The following is a 22,806-nucleotide window of genomic DNA, read 5'->3' as shown; positions in this document are numbered from 1 at the left end:
AAGAGCTCCAGTATACTTAATTTCCTGGAAATCCATTATGCATCTCTTAGTTCTGGAGGGCTGTTCTTTCCCTTATCGTGGGTCTACATCAGCCTATGGTAGGCCATTGTTTTCATTCTTTTTCTTCTCTCGGTTAGGTTGATCCTGATTGCCCCTTTGCATCTCAGAAAGTACACTGGCTTAGCCCATACCCGTTTTCTTGAGAAAATATTTTGGTGAGACTCTGTTATCCTATTCTAGGAACACACTGTTCAAGAGCTCCTCTTCCTACACTTTGAAACTCAGTGTGGTTAAGACATTCCTGTATGAAGCATAATAAATCCAATCTTGCTTACAAGAATGAGCCACTTCAATTAAACAGCCCCAGCTACTTATGTCAAGATATATTTCCATTCAGTGGTGGTGATCATATATACATTATGGGAAAATCAGTCACATGCAGAAGAGTGACTAATGGAGACAGAGCAGCTTTTGCCTAACAGTGAAGAGGGAAGGTAGAAGTCAGTGTCAGTGCTTTTGTCAAAATACATTTTTAACAAAAGACATTTGTTAAATTACTAATACACTTCCATAATATTTTTAAATATTTATACTATGAACTAATGATGTCCTCTCAAGTACTGAAAAGTCTCCCGTACATTCCTTTGTGAGTAAGGAAATACATAAAAAGGGAGGTAGGACTTGGGGAAAGGGATGTGTAAGACCAGACTCCATTCATCAGTGGTCCTTGCATCAAACTTCCTGCTCATCTCCCATTCCTCTCAGATCACCACAAGTCTCATGGTCAGGGACCTGTCCAGGAGCATTGCTTGCCCGTTTGCCCGACATCACAGTCACAACAGCCATCTGCTTATAACTTGAACTTTTAATATTTTTTTTCTTTCCAATAAGAATAAAAAAAATAGGTCTATTGGCAGATGAGCTTCTTTCTAAATGGGAACACAGTTACAGATAGAAAGAATGCTCTTTTATGTTTATGAAGCTTGCTTTCCATTGTGTAAATGCACACTTGCAGTGTAATCATGAGTTTTCCATCATCATTAGCAGCATGATCCTACTCATTAAATCAAAGAAGCCCAGTAAATGACTCAACAGTGGAAGGTTCCCATAAAGAAAAGCCTACTTAGATAATTAAGGAATCTTTATGGTACAAACATTTATTGTCACAGCAAATTGTAACACAGTAGATAACACTACCAAAAAAAGTCCTGAAGGCTTACAAACCCACAAACTAGAACTGGGTTTTCTTTCACATAAGCTTGCAGTAGGTGTTGGGAGCAGAGTGAGGAAAATGACGGAAAGAAAGGAAGAAGAGTTCACATTGAGAAAATAAACCATCATTTCTTTGGAAACCTCAAACTTTGCCATTTTTAAAAATTTATATAAATGGGATATTCTCCTGCATACATACTAGGGACAGAAGAAGAATGTTGAACATAGGGTTTAAATCATTATTCTTAGAAGCTTTAAACCTTACCTTCTAGCAAGTGACACTGAGCTTCTGGCACAAGGCAGTTTCATGTATGAAATGTGTCTCCTAAAACTGAAGAGGGTACAGAGTAGAAGACGACAGTATGTCAACAAATTACATCCTAGAAATTGAAGGCAATCTACCTAGCCTGCAGTAGCTTATCCCATTGTATACAGAGAAGTACTAGTTGTCAAGGTATAAAATAGTTCACGTTACTAGCCTAGCAGAACAAAAATACATTGATTCAGGTTTTGGATAAGGAAAAAGAAACCCAACCCAAGCGCACCCCCTCCAAACCGAAGAAACAAACATCAAAATTTCTCATCTCAGTCATTCACCCAGTAGCTCCTCTGCTCTTGGGGCCAGCAAACAATGGCCAATCATTGTCAGTTCCCAGCATTCCTGATGGGCCTCAACGTATCTTCATCAAACTACCACTGAAAAGCCTGCTTCCCATGGTTTTGTGACTGCTTACCCTGGACACTTATGCAGCCAGTTGTCCACTCAGCACAACTCAAGAAGTACTGATACAGCCTAAGTAAGTGATAAATTTTAGGTTATGTTTTAAGGAGAATCTGCCAAAAATGGAAAATTATTCCGTATTATACACATCTCTATGACTTCAAATGGAGGGATCAGACAATGACTGGGATTCTAGCCATCACGCTAGCAAAAAGTGCAGGCATGTCACTGCCAAGTTGCCTTTGCAAGTATATACAAATTTTTTAAGTCAACCTACTTCAAATTCTTTATTTTAGTTTCAGAATTCCAGTTGCTTATCAGGGAACATGACGAGATGAACTACCTGCAAATTAATTATAACATCCCACCAAAACTCTAAGTACTTAAGGGCACTACAGCCTTGACTACAAAATTTTGCTATATTAAATATCTCTCAAGGTTCCTTGTTGAGTAAGGGTAGAACAAAGACCTTTCCACATTGCAAAAACAGCAGCACATATGATTTGGTGTCAAGAATAAATTGTTCCACGAACAATGGTGTTAGTGGATTTTTATAAACCTTTTTTAGAGCAGAAATGTTTTTCAGAGCAGTCAAGCAAGTAAGTTTCTTAACACGATTATTAGGCTAATGTAAAAAAAAAAAAAGAAATAAGCCACAAACCTATTATTCTTCAATTTTAATAGTTCTTCCTCGTACTGGAACATTCAAGAGACAGTGCAGTCACTTTAAGAGCAGCTTCCATGAAATAACTGCTTTGATTACATCATCCTTGCTTATTATAAGCTTTCATTTTAGACATTAGAACAAAGTAGCGGCAGATAAACCCATGGCACTTCTGGGGTTTGTGAAGATGGGTCAGACAGGAATCCTCCCTGCATTACACCATCCCAAGTCCTTAGCTAAATTGCCATTTGTTTCCCCCACACTCTTGCTTCTCCACATTGCAGTTTATATTTGGCACAATGTCTTTATACCTACGCTTATAATTTTGCTAAGAAACTCAGGTCTATAACCTACGACTTCTCACCTATTTGGAACCTGCGTTGCCAGTAACATCATATTGCATTTTTGCATTCTTTAGTTATGGCACAGCAACTATCCTCTTGCTTCACTGTAAAAAATCTGCTTCTTGTTACAGCTGTGCAGCAATATCGATTGTATCAGTGAACAGAACTCAGCCGCAGGAATTCAGAGTTCAGAAATCTCAGAGTAGTCTATGGTAGGAGAACATTTTTTTTCTAATTTTTCTATTAAGTATTTAGGTAAATGCCTATCATCCCCTCGAGATTTTTAATTATTAAAGACACTGAAAGTTCAGCTGCATGAAGGAAGGTCAGTATCTGGTCCTGGTTAACTCCAAGAATCAAGGATGATAAACAGGCAAGTTAATTGCCTTTTAATTTCTTATACTGGGGTTCAGGAAAGCAATGGATAGATGGACACTACAGCAGCTCCCCCTGCTGATGAAACAATCTTCTTGCTTGTTTTATAATTCATGTACTGGCAAGTAACAAGAACTTGCAGCCATGAAAATGCATTAAAAATTGGAATTTTAAAAATTTGTACTCTAATTACCAGACTAATCTGAGAACAAAACATAACTTTTTGGCATTCTAGCTGACTTCACACAAAACAAGACATTCCAAGACTCACTTATAAGGGTGGAAGAGGGGAATTAAGTGGGTCAGTTCAAGAATACCACCATGCTGTTTTCCCAAGGCAACCCACCCCTAATGATCTTTTTTTTTAAACTGATGGTGTAGAATACGTTAAGCATTAACCCCAACCAAATACCAATTCCTCTTAGAAAGTAAGATTTATAATCTTTATTGTTTACTTAGATATAATAAATATAATACAGAACAAAAACATCACACCCATTGATTGTATTACACAGGCTGTTCATCAGAATACATTACATTTTCTTTTCACTAGCCCTTTTACAGGGTTTTAGTATTGGATCTTAAGAATTTCAATTTATAAACCTATCAATACAAGAACAATCCTCCAATTTTCACCTTTACACGTTTTGAATTTTCATATACATACTGATTTTGTTAAAAATATATAAGCACTGTTCAATATTTGCAATATAGGCCTTTATTTCCATTCATTAGATCTCTATTAATAAAGAGAATTTCAAAATAATTAATAGTTTAAATTTGAATTTAATTAAAATATTTATTCTCTATTTCTCATTTAAGTGATCCCCCTCAGAAAATGAAGTGACAGGACAAAGACACTCCAGAGAAAAGCCGATGTTCACTTTTTAAAAACAAAGGATATAAGTTCTGGTCCTTGCTTTACCTGTATAATTCTGGAATAATGGAGACATCAATTTGGTATAAAGAGAGATGGAAGAAACCAGAAGCCAGGGCTTCTGAAGAGACGTGCATCTTCATTTCAGATTTACTTCTGCCATCCTGCTGTTTTCTTGGCTTAAAATCACTGCATCAAGCCATAATTATATGTTTTTCTCTGCATGAACATACTTATCATTAAATGGAAATTAGATAAAAATGCTACATTCCTTTTTTTATCAAAAATAGATCAAGGTTTAACACACTCTGAAATCAGGTATTTAAGTGCAAATGCAATACGCATCAGCAATTCAGGTTCTGGTCTCACTAAGGAAAATGGTTAAAAGATTATGCATAAAGATCTTTCACAGAGGATATACACTTGGAACTAGCTGTGCCCTCAGAACATCTGAATTATCAGCAAACCATACAGGCTTCACACAAACAGAAGTTTTCTTCAGTTTAAAGTGTTTCAGCTAAAGCAGCTTCTGCTTTAAAAATTATACTCAGAATCCACTGGAACTTAGTACAAAATGTATGCCAAGATCACCATCAAAACGACTGAGCTTGTGCATCTTCTAATGTACAAATGCTTTAGAAGTTTCACAAAGCAATTGGTATAAAAACCTAAGAAAAAAGTTTCATAAACAACTTTATTTTACCAATAGCCACTCCAAAGGGAATTTGGACAAATTTTCTATCATTACAAGGAGCCTTTCATCTGGGCAATGGTGAAGCTGCATCACATACTCCTCACACTTCTCCAACTCCATTCAGGCAATGTTAACTTGAACTGGCTGAGCTTTCAATATACCTTTGCACGAACAGCATCTTACGGTTTTCCCTTGTGCATCCATTTGTGACTGGATTGTACGCAGGAGTTTCTAACACTTCAAAAGAAAAAAGCCTGAAGACCCCAAAATACAAAGAAGCAGCTTCTCAGCATGTACACTCTCTTTCCAAATATAATTTGATATGCCTTGTTAAGTAGGGGTTTGTATGGTTTGTTTTTTTAAAAAACTGTGGAAAAACTTCAGGAACATTTGTGAAGAACTACAGAAATATGCCTGAATTTTTATTTCTGAGGCCATTCCAGTATCCAGTCGTATTTCTTCTGTGGGACAGACAACATTAGTGCATCTTCCCTGACAAAACAGTCAACAGGATGCAACCTTATCAACTGAGACGCAGATAAGAACTCTACTTGTAGAACTAAACAGCTGCTTTCTATGAAAATCCTCAAAGAAAAGCCTTTTACACTTTTAAAATGTAGGAATTGAAAACAAGATGAAATTCCAGATGTGTTCCACATCACAGTAAGCATTCCAGCAAAGTCTGGTTACCTATTAATACCAGCTGTAATGATGCTTTACCTTGGAGAAGAGTGAGGACACAGATAACTAAGTCACATTTATATGCTAGATTTGTTTTACGTTAGCCTTCTAACACCACAGAGGTTAACTAAGGCAGTAAAAATACAACTGCAGTAGCTTTACCCAGAGAGGAAACGCCCTGTTTCATTCTTTGCAGAATGTATGTAAATGGAAACACCAAATCGGAAATCAAGAGGAAGCTGATCCTCAAGGCTATAATGACTACGATAACATAGTCTCACTAACAACAAAAATTTCTCCTAAAACACACACCTAAGAGGTTAACATTTCTTACATTGCTGATTTTGAAGAGAATTCATGTAGCAAGACAAACTCACCTTCTAAATAATTAAGCTGAATGCTGGCTATAGGGAAATATTTTTGTGATCAGCTATAGTAGTATGTTTATCATTTCTACCAGCACTAAAATCCCTCAAATTTATATTACTGAAGTCTTAAAGTGAACCACTCCAAATGCATGCAGCAGACAGAAATACTGCAAAGGCATGAAGGTCAATCTGACTGCATAGTTTGTTTTCAATAAAATTTTACTTTATTAATGCTGTCTATGACTCTCAAGGGCTTTGGATCACATCCCAGTCTAGCCAAAGTAACTTAACTGAAAAAAAACAAACAAAAATCCCCAAAGTGAAGGGACTTTGTAAAAATTTAATGATATAAATGAATATATGTAAGATAGAAGATTTATTCTGGCACTCTACCCAGAATCAGATCATGTATTACTATAGCACTGCCTAACCCTGAAAGTTAATGTCACTGTCATGCTGTGAGTGCAGCTTCAAAACCAACAGTGCAACCATTAATTTATGTGGTGCTAGAAAAGCCACACACAAATTGCAGTATCAGTTTAGAATGGATGCTTGTCCAAAACATAACAAAGTGTTGGGCAGAGTGTATTATTGACACCTTTAAACACTCTTAACATTCTCATCACAAGTTACCTAATAAGCCCAAGGAAGTTCAATGAGAAAATTGTGATGTGAAAAGTTTGAGTAAAACCTGAAAATATTTGTAACCATTTTAAAAGCAGGAATTAGTTATCAGCCCTCACAACGCATGGTATCATCCATATTTCCCTGAGAAATCATGCCCTGCAATAACCTTGTAAAACCAAATACAGCATTAATGCAATCCTGGATTAAATGCAAGGGGAAAATCACGTATAATATCTGTTTATGAACCAACACTTAAATGCTAACTATGACATTGCAGATGCTACTTAAGAAGGTCATAACAGAAACGCCAACTATCTCAAAACTTATCCCAAATAAAGAAAACGGATTGAAGTACCATCTCCTACTTAGCCATATAACTCAATATTGTGATATTAACATTAGTCTCTGTTTCTTGACTTTGGAGCATGTCACTTCTGAACTTTGTTTACAAACATACACTCTGCCTTACCCAGGGCTATTTTTATATGAAATTTGAAAATGCGTTCATAAACGCACCCTATGCCTAAAATATAACTGTTTTACCCCTCTTCTTGATGCTTAGTTTAGCTGAGTAACTTAACTTCCATAATATAGGAGGATCTTTTAGCAGGGAATAGGAATGATAACATTCAACACAGAGATGGAACCAAGAATTACAAAGAAATCATTTTACCACCTTATTTAAAGTAATCGTAGTTACGAACAGCAGTACCTAGGCACAAGGGGGATGGTGAAAGAGAATGACAATTAACTACAGCACATGCCAAAAACGTAATTTGAAGGCTTTCCTGGTTTTGCTAGTATGTTACACGTAGGTATGCAATGCATATACCAGCATACTGGGTCAAGTACTACATGCAGCACCATGGTCTGTCATTCAAAGAATCCCACTGCTTAACAACGCATTTCTGCAAAATACTTCAGCATTTTACACTTTAAATACTTGAGCAGCGAGATTACCAGGCATTGCCTTAGCCGCCCTGCTTCTGAGTTCCAGTGTGCAGACCATTGCAGCTCAACTCCATAAGCCAAATCCATCACATCCTACAGCTTCCACCCCCTCACAGGGATTTCCACAGGCAATTAACCAACAAGTAAGTTCCAGTGCACACTAAGAAAGAGAAGCATTGCGCCCTCAGTGGCTGCAGTGTTCATGTGCCTCATACTTTTTAAGTAACTGTTGAATACTGATGTTGCATGTATTTCAGTCTTTTGCTGAATTAGTTTTACATCTACATCAGCTGCTCATAGTGAAAACATTTTCATCACAGCTGGAACCTAACAGGAAGTAGCCAGAAAAACCAAAATCCTTTTTCCCTTTGTTCTGGAGTGCAGTACATAGTACATCAAACAACACAAGACTCGTCGAAACCCTAAAACCGAAGGCATGCTACATGACATTTGGCAAATTATCATAATTTCCTCCATCTATAAAACCCAAACAGCTCCAAAACTTCTATCATACGCAGAAGAAATTGTTGGTTGTCTCATGGGATTACAGTGATTAGTTCAACTGTTTGACAGAGCAACACATGTAGTATTCATTTTCCATTTTGTAGGCACAGGAAATCACTGCTCCTTCAGCATCTAGTGACATTCAAAGAAATGCTCTAGATAAAAATTCACTTTTTTTTTTAAAGTGTGCGTGCTTCCTACAAGAAATAAACCAGAGTGATGACATTTCCAAACTGAAACAGTAAAAGCTACGACAATTTATGCTAGCACACAGAGGTAAAGCATTTATGAGAGAGCTCCTTCACATTCCAGTTGTGTCACGAGGAAGAAAAAAACAGCATGTCTCCATTACGTCAGAGGTACCTGAGAATCAAAGCTAGATCTCTTGTGCATTTACCAAGCACCCATTAGAGAGCTACACAATTTACATTTCAAATTAGACATTATGTTTATAAAATACTATTGTACTAAAAATCACAAGATTTTATAGAAAAAGCTCATCACATTCTATTAAATGCAGGAACAATGTTAGATGTCATAGCTTTTGTAATTCAAACTGCAACACTTTTCTTGTAACTGCAGGGGTACCACTGTTTAAAAATCCTTTCAGGAAGGACAGTTTGCATTGTCTATTAAAGAACTGTGATTTAATGCAAAACACTGCTCAAGCAACCTAGTGCCTTGTGATTAAAATATTTAACGTCTTAAAAAAAAAAAAACCCGAAAACAGTGCAAAGGCCCTAACTTTGAGTATACTGAACAAAACCACTCTTCAACATTCCTGGGCTCTCAGACAGAAGAATATTCTCGTAGTACACAGGGGACTATAATGATCTTTCACTTTAGACCATGATCATAAGGTCAAATACGAATAGCAATCATCCAGTTCCAATTCTATTAGTCTGACCAATTTCAAAAGAGCGTATCAGAATATTTTGCTAAGAACATTGTAAATGCTTATCCAAAAGCCTATGCAGATTTACCAGACATAGCTTCCTGATGCCACAAGTCCCAGCTAATTCAAATTTGTAGTTAATGCCTGGTATTATATATTCTGTATGATCTCATTGAAACTTATCATTCAGTGAAAACAGACATTACCTTTTATTGCCAGCAGGCCTTAACATTTCTTCTTGGAAAAAAAGACAAATTCTCATCTAATTCATCATAATTTAGAAGGAAATGGAAAAACACCAATCCTTACAAAAAAACAAACCTAACTAAGGAAACTCCACTTCCCAAATATTCCCTGAAAACTCTACCGATGTCATGCATAAAATTAGTTCTGCACATCACATTTTCAACCCCTCTACTTGTAGGGTTTGGGAATTGAAACGTGCAGTTTCTCAAAACATGTACACAAATTTAATAAACTTGTCGTTGTTGTTATTTTAGATTTGTGGGGTTTTGTGGGTTTGGGTTTGGTTTGGGGTTTTTTGTTGGGTTTGTTTGGTTTTTTTTCTTTAATTCCTATTTCAAGTGTTCAAAAAAGGACTTACTATCTCATTTTAAAGAGATGCCTCAGATCACTGAAACTTGTAGGGTAATCCAATATTAAAAACTGGAAGGAATATTTGCCCAGAATAGCCTGCAGACTTTTTTTTCCTTCTCTACTTACAGATTTTTCTATTAAATTCTAGCTGTTTGCTAGTCAATTCTACTAAATGTATAGCTGAGCATGTTGCTTTCGTGTACTTCCTCTTCCAACCCTACATTATTAATAATCTTGTAATGTGAAAGAGAATAATGTTGGCTGAAAATCCAGCCTATATTCATTAAAAAAAAAATCTATCAAAAGCTGAAATTAGCTTGAACGTGTCTTATATGCCAGAAGTTGGAAAATGGCACTAATTTCTAGTATTCCTGAATATAATTATTCATAACTTTCCAGAACCAAATATGACAGAAGCACTGCAGTGGCAAGAATATGCAGGTTATAAGGAAAATTATCAATTTTAGAATAAATTTATTGATGCAACTGGAAAAAAAAAAAAAAAAGACCTGTATCTTTCAGATTGTTTAGCAGATTACTGTAGCACCAACCCCGTGACTGAAAACTTTCATAATAAATTTGACCTCTTTCCTAAGCTAGCAGCTATACATGCGAATATTTATAGATCTAGTTGACCTTGCAAGATAATTGGGAATAAGAATGGGCTACAGAATCAGTCTGTTTAAAGCAAACGTTGGTTTTGAGAATGTACACCCCAACATACCATCATTAGAAATATTTTACCATTCACTAAATTTTCAAACATTCTAAATTGTTAGGTAACAAAAGATTTTTAAACATCGGCACCCACTGCCATTACAAAGCTTCTCAAAATGGCATAAGACAATATATATGTAGTGTTCTAGGATCGTACAAAGATCCTGCCTCAATAATTACAAGAATGCACTTAATAAATTATTTCTTCTATTAATATGCAAACAGTTTATACAACATTAAAAAGTTAATTTGTACCTACTAAAGGTAACACATCTATTCAGCTTTTCATCTGAAAGCCTGTAAGACTTGATGACCTGCAAACTTATTTACATAACTGATTTTAAAGTATTTTTAAAAATAATATTGTCCAGCATTTAACCAAATTGTGAGTTAAAAAAGAAAGAAATGACTTAACAGCATTTGTTTTCTCGATTTTGTCAAGTAACTTCACCAGCTCAGTGTTATAAGGCAGGTTGGTTCTCAGATGGACTAAGACTCCCTATGGTGACAGGCATGTAGTAAATTTGTTCACTTAGAAAACCAGATGAAAGCAAGAAAGAGGAAAAGTTTAGAGTTTCAAAAGAACTGAAACTTCTAATTTTTACTACAAATTCAGAATAGGCACTGAAATGTGATTCCTTAGGGACTTTTCCAGAAGATTGTCTCTTCGCTGGGCATCACTCTGTTTTTAAACTAAGAAGAAAACAAACATAAAAGTTGTCAGAGCTACATAATTAAAGATTACAAAAAAGGAAATCACCACATGCGTTTGTTTAAGCCTTATTAGTAAAGGAAATAATTTGTGTATTTTAAGCTTAAGACATCACAATTACTGCTTTGGCTAGAATATTTTTAATTTCATTATTAGATTTAAGCAACACTGGAAAACAAAAATGCATGCTCCACCATCAAATTATGCATGCATCGTTTGAAAACTAAAGCCCTTGAAGCCTAGGGCTAAGACAGTCCTGAACTATGTCCATCTTTATGTTCTAAGGCATTATCAACAAGCCACGTAGTATTCCTGCTAGACGTTCGCAAAACCTCCTTTTACAGAGGAATATTTCGCAAACTCTCTAGATATTCTACACTTGTTTCCCTATCCTGGTCATGAGAAATAATTTTCCCTAGTACTTAAGGCAATTTAACAACTTAATTGCTGTCAACCACAAACACAAGGACTCCATACTATTTTCTATACCCATAATGACAAAGTCTGGTCACACCCTCTAAATTTCCTTAAATGGTCAGTGTTTTTCACAAACTACAGTAGCTCCAACTGAGACCTCAAGAGCATTAAAGAGAGTGAAATAATTACTTCAGATCTTTTCCACACACATCATCCATACCAAGAAGCTGCATGCTTCTTCTAGTTTATTGACTCATGTCCAATTTTTGATGAATGCTGTAATACTCTCAAGTAAAAAAAAAAAAAACTACTTTGCATTTCAAAACCATTGACCAAGAACTGCATCAAGGTGAGAATAATGCTTGGTAATGAATAATAATAAATTTGAAGATACCCTTTAAAATCTCTATCCACCAACACAGAACAAGACTAACTGTATGCTCAGTAAAAATGAGTGCTCATATAACACAAATGCCACCATGAAAACCAATCCTCGCCTTTCCCTGCATTGTTTGAAGTTTATCAAGCCTACCTTTTGTCTATGAACAGCAACTGTCTCCATCTTGTGAAACGCTATGCATAGGAATAAGACTTTCACACTGCTCACTTTCTTCTGGCATTCTTAAAAAAAAATAATTATTTACTTAAAGCTATACAGTAATATTAAATTGGTTGTTATGAAGCCAGCATAAGTACTAAATATGCAAGTGGTTTGAGCCGCAGCCATTTAAAACACAAAGATCCCTTAACTTCATAGTTTTCACTGTATATTCTGGGTCCAGCGACTATCACAGAGGCATTAATGGAAAAAAAAAGAAAACTGCAACAGCCATTAGGAATCTTCTTTTAAAAGAAGACTTTATATCTTTCCATTTTCTGAGCATTACACAGATTTATAAATGGATTGGCAACTACTACTATAAAATTAGTACACCTGAATACGACATTAGAAGAAAACAAATACAGTATGAGTAGTGTGGCTTTTAAAAGAGTATAAGATATTGGAAAGGCTAAAGAGGAGACAGAATTACACTTTGCGACTGCCTTACCTCTGAATTCGATGTTTTCTACAGATAAAGGTAAAAAATCTTCTGATTCCCACCATCACTGGATCCCAGTTGTTATAGTGACATAGGAGTGTTGCAATGAAAAAAGAAAAAAATACAGGGACTGCCCCGGCAAAAAACAACCAGGAAAACTGCACCTGGAATTAAAACACAAACATCATTTACTCAACAGTATTATTTGTTACAATTATTGTAAGTTTGAAATGAAGTTTCAGTTCTTTTAAATTGGGTGAAATATTACGAATATTTCTGTAAATTATTTGGTTCGATTTCTAAAACCACTGCTGCTTATATTAAATGAATAATCTTTCTTCACTGATCCCTTCTTTATGGCAAAAAACATCGCTTGTGCTGTGGTGTGGACAAAGACTGCTACTTCCAAATAGCCTCATTTCTATACTTCACCTGTTTGGCTTGTACCCATGAGAAAGTCCCCTAGATGTTTCAAAAATTCTGAGTAAGAGATCTCACCTGAAAGATTTGTGCACCTGTGTATTCACTATGTCACTGAATAGTAATTGCCAAAACCAATGCAAACAGGAAGACTACGCTACAGGAAATTTAAAATAATTCTCTTTTCCATTTAACAATATGGTAGGGTACATTATTTACCCAATTCAAACTAAATTCTACCTGTATTTGTACTACTACTTTATCAACAAATACACTCAGAAGTTGCCATCTGAGACCATTTAAACCTTAAAATTATAGAAGGTTGGAGAAACCAGGAGTGCAAGAACAAAAACTGGTCTCGCAAACACCTTTAATGCTAACAGAGCAATGTCCCATAAGCAAGGCTCCACCTTGTGGACAAAATTTCCAAAGTTGAAGACTTTGCAGAAAAAAGTAACAGTTTTGATAACTAGCAGGGATGTTCACTCTCAAAACTTATCATCATGTTACCTTCTGCATGCACATATCTGCTATTATGGACAGAGGTATTGTAAGGCTTAGCGCAAGCGTGCCGATCAGTGATGAGGTAAGAAAGCATCCCCTAGAAGATAATAAAAAAAATTATTAATAACAACAACAATAATAATAAAGAGGTCTTATTTAAAAGTTGAAAAACAACTAGAGTAATACATCAAACTGTAGAAGATATCTGATCAGCCTTAACTATTAGTAATTTTATCCATTTGAGAGTAGCTCAGAGCTGAGAGCCTGAATGCCAAGGCTTTTCAAGTAAGAGCTTGCGAACCACCACACCTATTTAAAACACAACACTGAAACAGACGCCCTTCACTGAGTAACCAGAAGTATGGCACTGGAAGTATATCTGTTTTTGAAAACTCTTCCTCGGGGTTTCCAGAGTAAAACAGGACTTTTCAACTAATAAAATTTCCTGTTACAGCCCAATTTAACCTAATACTGGCCCAGAAGCAACTAAAATTCTCTTAATCTGGGAACCCTGACTTACCAAACAGTTCTCCAGTAACACTACTATACAAAGGTTTAAGTCTGCTACAGCTTTTGAGCTGTTCATCCACAAGTCACATGTTCAATCCTCTGTTGCTTACCTATCCAGACTATCATATAATTGAATTATTAAAAAAAAAACTAGGCTAATTTATGAATTGCCATATCTTCAGGATTAATGTATTCTAATGAGATTTAGCTCATTAAGTCTTTGAAGATTTAAACAAACATGTCAAGCATACAATACTGGAGTCTGACTCATATATAGCCAACATGCACAAGTCCTTGGAAACTGAAGGACTGTTATAACAGAAAATCACATTCTCCTATTACTACTGCAACTCTATACCACAAAGTCTTCTCATCTCAAAATGTTAACTCTAGCATGAGCTAAGAACACAGTATCTTAATGAATACTACAAGACTGCATCACCTGCTTTTTCAAGTTAGTTGCTCTTAAACAGGTCACTGTGACATGATGGATGACATCCTCTAACTCAAACTGCATAAAAAGAAACACCTGCCTAGACAATTTTATACCTCAACATTTGAGAACACAGCTAAGACAATTCATGTGAAATATATACAAAGCATGTGGTACATACCATAGCCAGAGGAACTCTGACAGAACAGTTCCAATAAGGCCATTAATGACAATGCACATCCATATCAGTTTGTTGGGAAACTCAAATGCTTCAAATCCAGTATAGTGAAGCAGGAAAAACCCTGGCCACAGCAGCAACAGATTGAACAGTCCTACAAAACCTGAGTATTAAAAACAGTATTAAGTAAATCACAATAAACACTCTTCAACATAACTAAAATATCAGCTGAACTCTGCTATTTTGACAACACGCATACATAAAAGCGGCAACAAAGCAATACTTTAAATCTTTCAAAGGAAAGGAATACAAAGAATTTTACTCAAAATTCACAAACAACAATTACATCAGATATTTACAGGCTTGAAAATGAAAAAATAAATTTCCATTTAATCTGTTTTGCATTCTTATAGGTAGCATTACCTTTCATCATTAAGGGGGTAAATTAAAAACAACTCACATAACCAGACTCTAAAGTACTCATAACCACAAGGACAATAGGCTTTCACTACTGCCTTTGCTTTTCTGAGCCCCTTCACCATTCATATACAGTTCAGTGCCTGAAAGCAAACAAATTAATCACACACTGAATTAAAACTTTCAACAGAGTTATTTTTGGTCTTACCAAAGAACATTGGTATGTCAAGTTTATCTTCTCTGTCTACTTTCCTTTTTATCATTACTATGTACACAGCATACAACATTGCTCCTACAAGAGACCAAAGGGAACCTGTAAAGATGAAAAACACTCACTTAAGACATGCCAAACATGTTATGCACGTCAGGATCAACATTCCTGAACATACACAATTACAAAACTCTCAGAGATAAAACAATATATTACAGAATCCATTACTATATGTAAAGTATGGAAAACACAGAGAGGTCAAAAATAGAAATACTCTCACAATTAATTATACATGGTTGAGGAAAACACCATAAATGTCCAGTTTCAGAAGCTGAAACTAAAATAGCCAGATTGTGAAATGGTACATGGATAAGAAATATCTGGCTTGCTATGTGACCTGCTGAGTACTGTCAAAAGATGGTACTTATCACTGTGCATTCTACAATTAAAAAAAGTAAGTAAATACCTATTGTATCTTTTCCAGAAGATTTCTCAGATCCAGAGAGGTTAACAAGTACCACACCACCAATGCTAGCAAAAAAGAAGAAATGCAAAACGCTACTTAAACCCAAGAACGTTTTACAAAGAGAGGGAAAAAGGGGGCAGGAAAATACCAAAAGAAAGTTCTAGCTCTAGGTATTTTTATTTAACCAAAACCCACTTTTGGCAAAGCCAATAGGAGTTCTCTATTGCCAAGGCCTGATCTTAAGCTAAACACACACACACATATCCCCTTTTAACTTTCCTAAATAATGCACCAAGCATTTAATGAAACAGACTGACAACACTGAATGTCAGGCCTTTTCCTTTTTCCCCATCTGCATAAAAATAGAGGAACCATAATTAAACAACAAGAAAATAAGTTCACATATTTCCAACAGAAACCTCATTAATCTGATTTCCTATAGCAGCATGAGATTTTGTAATTGTTCATAATACGAAGTACTGAAAAAGACTTAATTCACTTATTCAATTTATTTGTAATTGAAAGACATTTAATTCATGTGGTCAATTTATTTGTGAAACAAGGATTTTGAAAAAGTGAAGCACATCATACATTATTACAGATACCAAAGGTCTAGGCATTGCTGTGCTCTCACTGTACCATCAAGTTTTTGATCAATGTTCAATCCCATTATCTTACCTTAAAATAACAGCTAATAGTTTGGACAGGGTAAATCTATCTCCACTGTTACTGGGAAAGACTGCAGCTAAGATTAAAGTAAAAAGTCCTGCAAGAGAAAGTAAGAAGTGTTTATACAATCAAGTTTTGCTATTAATTTGTTCAGAAAGCTACACATGCATTTTCTTTTTTATACTTCACATACTTGTTTAAACTACTTGATCTTAACAACCATAATTTTAACTGGGACTGCTATGAAACTAATACCTGATAACGTGCAAAATACTTACATGTGCAAAAACATGCTCGACTTTGAGAAGGCTACCATACTAACAAAACAAACTGCAATAAGCCTGAAAAGTCAGTGAAAAAATATCACAGAACTGTGCTTTTAAAACTGATTTAATAAAACAGTAAAAGCTACTCCTCAAAACATGAATTTTCACAGAATTTAAATACTTTAAGGCGTAACTGCAGAAGTACACACAGACAAATTTGAAATGCAAAAAGCAGGTGAATCATGAAGATAGCCCAAGTTACTTCAATTACATAACGACATTTTTAAATACATATATTCAATGGCTTTAAGCCTTACAATTCTCCCCAAACCACAGGTCAATCATTACACAAGTCCGTTGTGACCCAAAGATTCCTATGTTATAAGCAGGCTTATAATGAACATCTAGTTGTGTAAATAAAACTTACCAGAGGTTGAAGACAAGATATTAACTATGGCAACTTGGGTATCTGACAGAGCTTCTTGGTAAGAGAAATTTGCCAAGAACCACTGGAGGAAAAGAAAAATAATTTTGTGAATATATGGCTAACAACAACAGAGTTTAAGTTTCTTAGTGCAATAAAATACTACTTAAAGAAAAAACCCAACTATTTATACAAAAGCAAAACAATAATAAGACTTATACCTCAAATAAATTTCTAACTGCTATTAAAGAGGCAGGTACTTTAAAAGACAAGGGCAAAATTAGAACTAGCCCAAACCAAACACATTAAGCTACAATTTTAATAATGAAATAACATACTGCAGAACTTGAAGATTATAAAATAATTAAAATGACGTTATAATAGCTATTCTGTAGTTACTAAAGGTACTTTTAACTTGTAGAACAAGTGTTTCAAGATAACTGCACAAGAGCTGCAACGAAATTTCAGAGATACATGGGACATGAATCAGTCTAGTGAGGCTGTTAGAGAGTACTTAAAACTAGCATGTATCTCCACCTTAAAAACCAAGAGTCACATATTCAATACCTCAAAAATATTTTTGAAGGATAGATGTCTGTTAATTTCTCCATAAAGGAACAACATAGCAAGTGTTTTATCATCTCTTGATTGAGACCTCATTAATAAGATCTCAGACACATCCTCAGGGAAGTTACCACTCTCTAAAGTCTTAGGTGGAAATATTTATACAGTCTTAGAAGAAATACATATGCATGCCAGTAGTGGCAGCATCCATGAATAACATGAGCAGAATTTGTTTTAAACATGAGAACTTTATACTAGAAAATCAGTATGTGTGTTTATATATAGAAATATACTCAGACATAGAGAATTTTAAATGACTTCTTAAAAGCTATTTCACGCACACAAAATCACAAATGAGTGGCTTATTATTCTCTTGCTGCTGCATGCACATTCTTTATGTATACACACAGAAAATCAAATCATCATTTTCTGGTTTAGGCATCAACAGTACTAATTTTTTTTTTATTATTATTATTTTAAATGTTTAAGGAGTACTGCTTCCTGAGGAAAACCTGTACTGGTCCACATTATGTATAGCCTATTTGTCAGTATCTATGAAGCTACTTTTGGAAAAGCTACCACTGATTTGCTCTCTACATTTTTATTGTCTCTCATAAATCACCCCACTGTTATCTCTCTCTCCCCTCCCAGAGATGAGGCACAATGCAGGAACATCAGCAACCAACAGACTCATCGCTAAATCTTGTAGCCCTCAATAAAGTGGAAGGACAATTAACTCATCCCTCTTCATACTGCCGGAGGGCACAGTGCCACAGTGAAGCACAAGATGGTGTCCTTTCTGTGATGGCCCAGAAAGCATCACACTGACATTTACGCATTTCAAGTAGTCTCACCGCAGCTGTTAACAGCCTGTGTACACATAACCCCAGATCTTACTGTACCAAACACACCCAACACTGGACAGCACAGTACAAAAGCATGGCACATCTTACAACTGACCTTACAGTTCACTACACACCCAGGATCTCTTTTTAATACCCTCCCGTAGCTGTACTTTCATGTCCAGCACATGAGATAAGTTTTATTTCTTACAGTATATTTAGAAAATGAGGCATAAAGAATACAAGTCATCTCAATACTCTTTCACTATTATTATACAAGTCTTAATTGCATCTCTACTTAAGTCTTCTGAAAGAATGGAGCACATACCACAAAGCAAAAGAAAAAGCTAATTTTTGCTACTTGAGTTGCAGTGAGTTTTCCTACAGTTTTTAATATTGATTCCTGCTCCTTAACCGTTGGATATGACATACGAGACAACTTTGCTTCCAATGCATGGCTCGATGGAAGCTGCCGAATCTCCATAATATTACTGAACCTTACACGAGGCTTTTTGGGAGCTTAAGAAAAGAGAAAAAAAAAAAAAAAGGCTGCATATTATTATTACACTTTTCAAGCCAACACAATATGCAAAAAAAAAAAACCAAACCCAAACCTACGATGTTCTAATATTGCATTGATTACAATAGTTCACAAATAATAACAGGTTTTTATCCAAATAGAAGGCATGCCATTATTTTAATTTATTAAAATATAATTTTGCTATTCAATAGGCCACTAAAAAGACAAAGCACAATTATTGTTTTTATAATCAGTACAGTTGATCATCCAAAAAAAACCTCACTGAAAAGAATGACCCTTCCTCTCTGTCAAAAAAAAAAAATCACCACAAGGTAGCAAAAAATTTTTAGGCAGAATTACTCTGTATTGATAAAGACTACATATAAAATTTTCTTTAACTGACCAAGAGTCAAACAGCAAAAAACTGCACACAACTACACCTAACTGCAAGACCAGTGTTTTACTCAGAGGATGAGTGTCCAATAGACCTCAAAGCTTAGCAGAGATCATAAGGTCACTTGCTCATTTGAAATCCACCCACTAACTAATCTTGAAACCAGGATGAGATTTTATTTATAAAGATTATTTTAAGTATTAGTTCCCTGTGTAAAGGAAACATTACACATTACATATAAATATTAGCCTGACTCAACATAAAACAATACCTAATATCCTAAAAAAAAGGTAAAGGAAAAAGCTACAGCTCAAACAATCCTGAAGTGATCAGTGTATGTTATAACAGGATAGCAGAGCCTTTCAAAGTGGTTCTAAAGGTGTCATCTAGAAATTAATGAAGAGACTTCCCCTTTTATAAGCTGGGACTATTTGCTGAGGACCAGATAATTGGGTTCTTTGACAGCCAACTTTTCTATAATTGTCTGGGACACTTAGGCCCATTTCAGCGACTATCACAAGATAGCTAGGCTTAAATAAAATCAGAATGCACATAGACTGTTAAAATTCTTACTTTGACTGCTTTGCTCCTGCTCTAAAAAGGACAACAGCTTGTTTTTCCAGAGGCTGACTCACTGCTGCTGGTCATACAAGCCCAGAAGGAAAGAATCACAAGAACTGAACCCAGCTGGTCCCTTGAGATAAACATAGGCTGGATCTGTAGTGACCAAGAAAGGTAAACTGAACGATAGGCCTATTTTTTCTCTACCTGAAAGTAAATATATTGAGACTGCAATTCATGCAATAAGAGATTTAAGAAAGAAAAAAATAAAAAAAAAAGAAGGCAAAAAAAAAAAGAGGCAAGTCCTGCAACATGACAGCAGTTACATTGACAAAGAGCAAAGTAATTCATTCACTAAAGAACTAGCACTTCAGCATTCCAGAAGTCTTTACTCACATTTCTCTGTATCGCTATTATTACTGCCATTTTTTTCAGTGGGCAAATCATGAAACTTTACAGGAACATATAAGGGCTCACTCTGAAATGAACAGGTATAAGGAAAAGTACAGTTAAGCAGGATATTTAAATTACAAGCAGTAGGATTAATGTAGTGAATTAGAACACTAAATAAAAATAGCTTGGTGAACATTAACAGAATCAAATTTTGCACACAGTGGATAAATATATCAATGATATACATAAAATACAGATTACGTTAAACATATTGGTAAAATGCAGTACTCAAAAATAACTTTTGTGTAAATCCTCATGAACACAAAACCCTTCTCCAGAAAATTCAAACCTACTGATTTAAAATTAAAAAATAATTCATCAAAACCACAGATGTTTCAACAGATCTATAGCTCCTGTCCAAATGATAAACTAGAAACATAAAATACAGAATATACATAACAAGAACTAATACATACACATTTTTCTCCCGTGACCCTAAAAGCTTATGAACTAGAACTAAAAGTTAAAAAACTTTGGGAAATGAACTCCAGTACAGATGGAATTTAGCAGAAGTTTTAATTGCTTAAAATACTTCTTACAAGATAAGTTTTAAACTGCTTGTTTAAATAAAATTAGTAAACTGTAAGAGTGAAGTAATGATCTGGTAGCTGCATTTTCACTGGGCCACTTATTTAGGACCAGAATTTTTGTGGATGTTTAAAGTACTGCAAACTTGTCCAAGATTAGCTAGGAATTCCTCTTTCTAGAGTTAGATGATCTTAATGAACTGAGCAGACTGAGAAGATTTTATTCTTAAACGTAGATAAGTTGGGGAAACTCCCAAAGAAAGAAATTAAGAATACTTTTGAAAACCTCTCTTTAGTTCCATGTTCAGTATTAAAAAAACCCACATGGTAGTTTGTCAACACTCACCTGCCTCCCCTACTCTATTATAGAGATGTTGCAAGCTTTTAAAGTTCCACGTTTTGGATACATTTCTGCATGTGGCCTTTGATGTAGTTATGCAGACTAAGCAGCATAACAAACTGTCACTTATGGATGTCAAGAATCACCACAAAAATGCCACCTGACAATGCAGCTTATCACCAGAGTATCAGCACTGACATTTGGTTCAGTAAACAGTTACTCCATTCACTGGAATGAAGAAGACGGTCCGTTTCTATTTCAAAACGCAATGCAGGATCACAATATATAAAAGACTCACCTAACTGAATGATTCTGTTGTGAATTTTAGTCTTAAAACCTGTTTGGCTTTACCACTAGCTCTCCACATTTTGCTTTGGCAGATACTGAGCTGAATACATATAGCTTTCCTTCATAGGAGAGAAATATTTCTCTCGAACTACTACAGAAACATTCAAGTCAGTGTTCTATTGAGCCGAGAACCTGTATTCCTCATAATAAGCAATGTCGTTATTTGCAGCTTTATTAGTAACGTGTAACTTACCAATCCCATTTCCCAAAACCTATTACATTTTAAGACTGTCATATTTTAAAAATATTAAGTCAGGATAGGATGTCATGTTACTGTAAAGCAATGACCTTCACAAATAAAGGCACTTACCAGAGAACTGTTTACAGTGTTATCTGTTGTACAAGCAGCAAAATAACCTTCAGCATCTGCAAACTAATTACAGAATCTTAAATGTAATAATCTATCAAGGCAGAGTTATTAGTAACTGAAATTTCTGACAATAAGTTTTTAAAGCCTTTTTCCATAGTTCAATCACAATTTCCCCTCTCTCTCCCTCCAGCTTTCCTCCCCAATAAACAAAAGGGCTTACAGGTTCAGTAAATAATGTCAGTAATTGCTTGTACCTCTTGGAGAACTGCATTCAGTTCAACTACCCAGGTATCAATGCAGGATCAGGCAGTTAGAACACCAAGGCCTGTGAAGTTCCGTCTTAGTGAGATGTGCTGCACTGAATTATTCTGCATGTGTTAACAAGCAGCCTCTCATCTCTTCATTTTATTGAGGCAAAGTGCCTTTACATAAAAATCTGGAACTCCACCTTGGTTTTAACAAGGCTTCAATTAGGATGAGGTCAAGTATCATTTTCCCTCTTCCTTTCTGCATCCTAACAAACACTACTACCCCATGCCCTGACCTGCAGCTTGCTGTTCTATCATACTGGCATAAAATCTATTAACCAAAGGCTCTAATGGGAAAGAGGGCTTAGAAGTAAGGTATGAGTGTTTACCTAAGCAATCATTATTGAAATAAAAATCTATAAATGTACAATTTTTGTTCTGGATTAATAAACACAATACATTTTAAAGGCACTTGTAATAATTATACAGTTGAATACATATTTAACTAAACTCCTTAGGGGGAAAGAAAAAAAAATTAACTGCAGACTACAGACTTGGCTCTGCACTGTTCTTTTGAAACATGCTGACATCAAGAGTAATGGCTATTTCCTACAAATTATTTTTAAAGTGACTTTTTATAGTATTAGAAAGGAAAAATAATGAGATTCTAATAGTGGTGCCATGAGTGCCACACACAAATGTGACAGATTCAGCACTCTCACTCACTGCTGTCCAGTTATCACAAGTTCATATTACCTCCTTCTGTGACACAGCACAGTGAGATTCAGTTGCTCAATACCGGCAC

General features: G+C 35.3%; 1 protein-coding gene across 3 annotated transcripts in view; it reads right to left on the bottom strand.

Moving 5' to 3' along the window:
* Window positions 1-3,745: 3,745 nt before the first annotated feature.
* Window positions 3,746-22,806, bottom strand: part of SLC35F5 (solute carrier family 35 member F5) — a 30,035-nt gene continuing 10,974 nt past the window's right edge. For all 3 annotated transcript variants that reach the window (XM_069861522.1, XM_069861520.1, XM_069861521.1), the window contains exons 6-17: window positions 21,754-21,816; window positions 20,172-20,253; window positions 18,629-18,819; window positions 16,898-16,979; window positions 16,214-16,301; window positions 15,536-15,600; window positions 15,067-15,171; window positions 14,445-14,604; window positions 13,327-13,417; window positions 12,406-12,560; window positions 11,889-11,977; window positions 3,746-10,920 (exon numbers count right to left, since the gene is read on the bottom strand). In XM_069861522.1, coding sequence (XP_069717623.1) covers window positions 11,896-11,977; window positions 12,406-12,560; window positions 13,327-13,417; window positions 14,445-14,604; window positions 15,067-15,171; window positions 15,536-15,600; window positions 16,214-16,301; window positions 16,898-16,979; window positions 18,629-18,819; window positions 20,172-20,253; window positions 21,754-21,816 — 1,164 coding nt within the window. In that variant the 3' untranslated portion in view covers window positions 3,746-10,920; window positions 11,889-11,895. The remainder of the gene's footprint in view (window positions 10,921-11,888; window positions 11,978-12,405; window positions 12,561-13,326; window positions 13,418-14,444; window positions 14,605-15,066; window positions 15,172-15,535; window positions 15,601-16,213; window positions 16,302-16,897; window positions 16,980-18,628; window positions 18,820-20,171; window positions 20,254-21,753; window positions 21,817-22,806) is intronic.

This window comes from Phaenicophaeus curvirostris, chromosome 7 (genome assembly GCF_032191515.1).
Source record: "Phaenicophaeus curvirostris isolate KB17595 chromosome 7, BPBGC_Pcur_1.0, whole genome shotgun sequence".
Lineage (NCBI taxonomy): Eukaryota > Metazoa > Chordata > Aves > Cuculiformes > Cuculidae > Phaenicophaeus > Phaenicophaeus curvirostris.
Note: the sequence above shows the minus strand (reverse complement) of the source record. Positions and strands in the feature narration are given on the sequence as shown.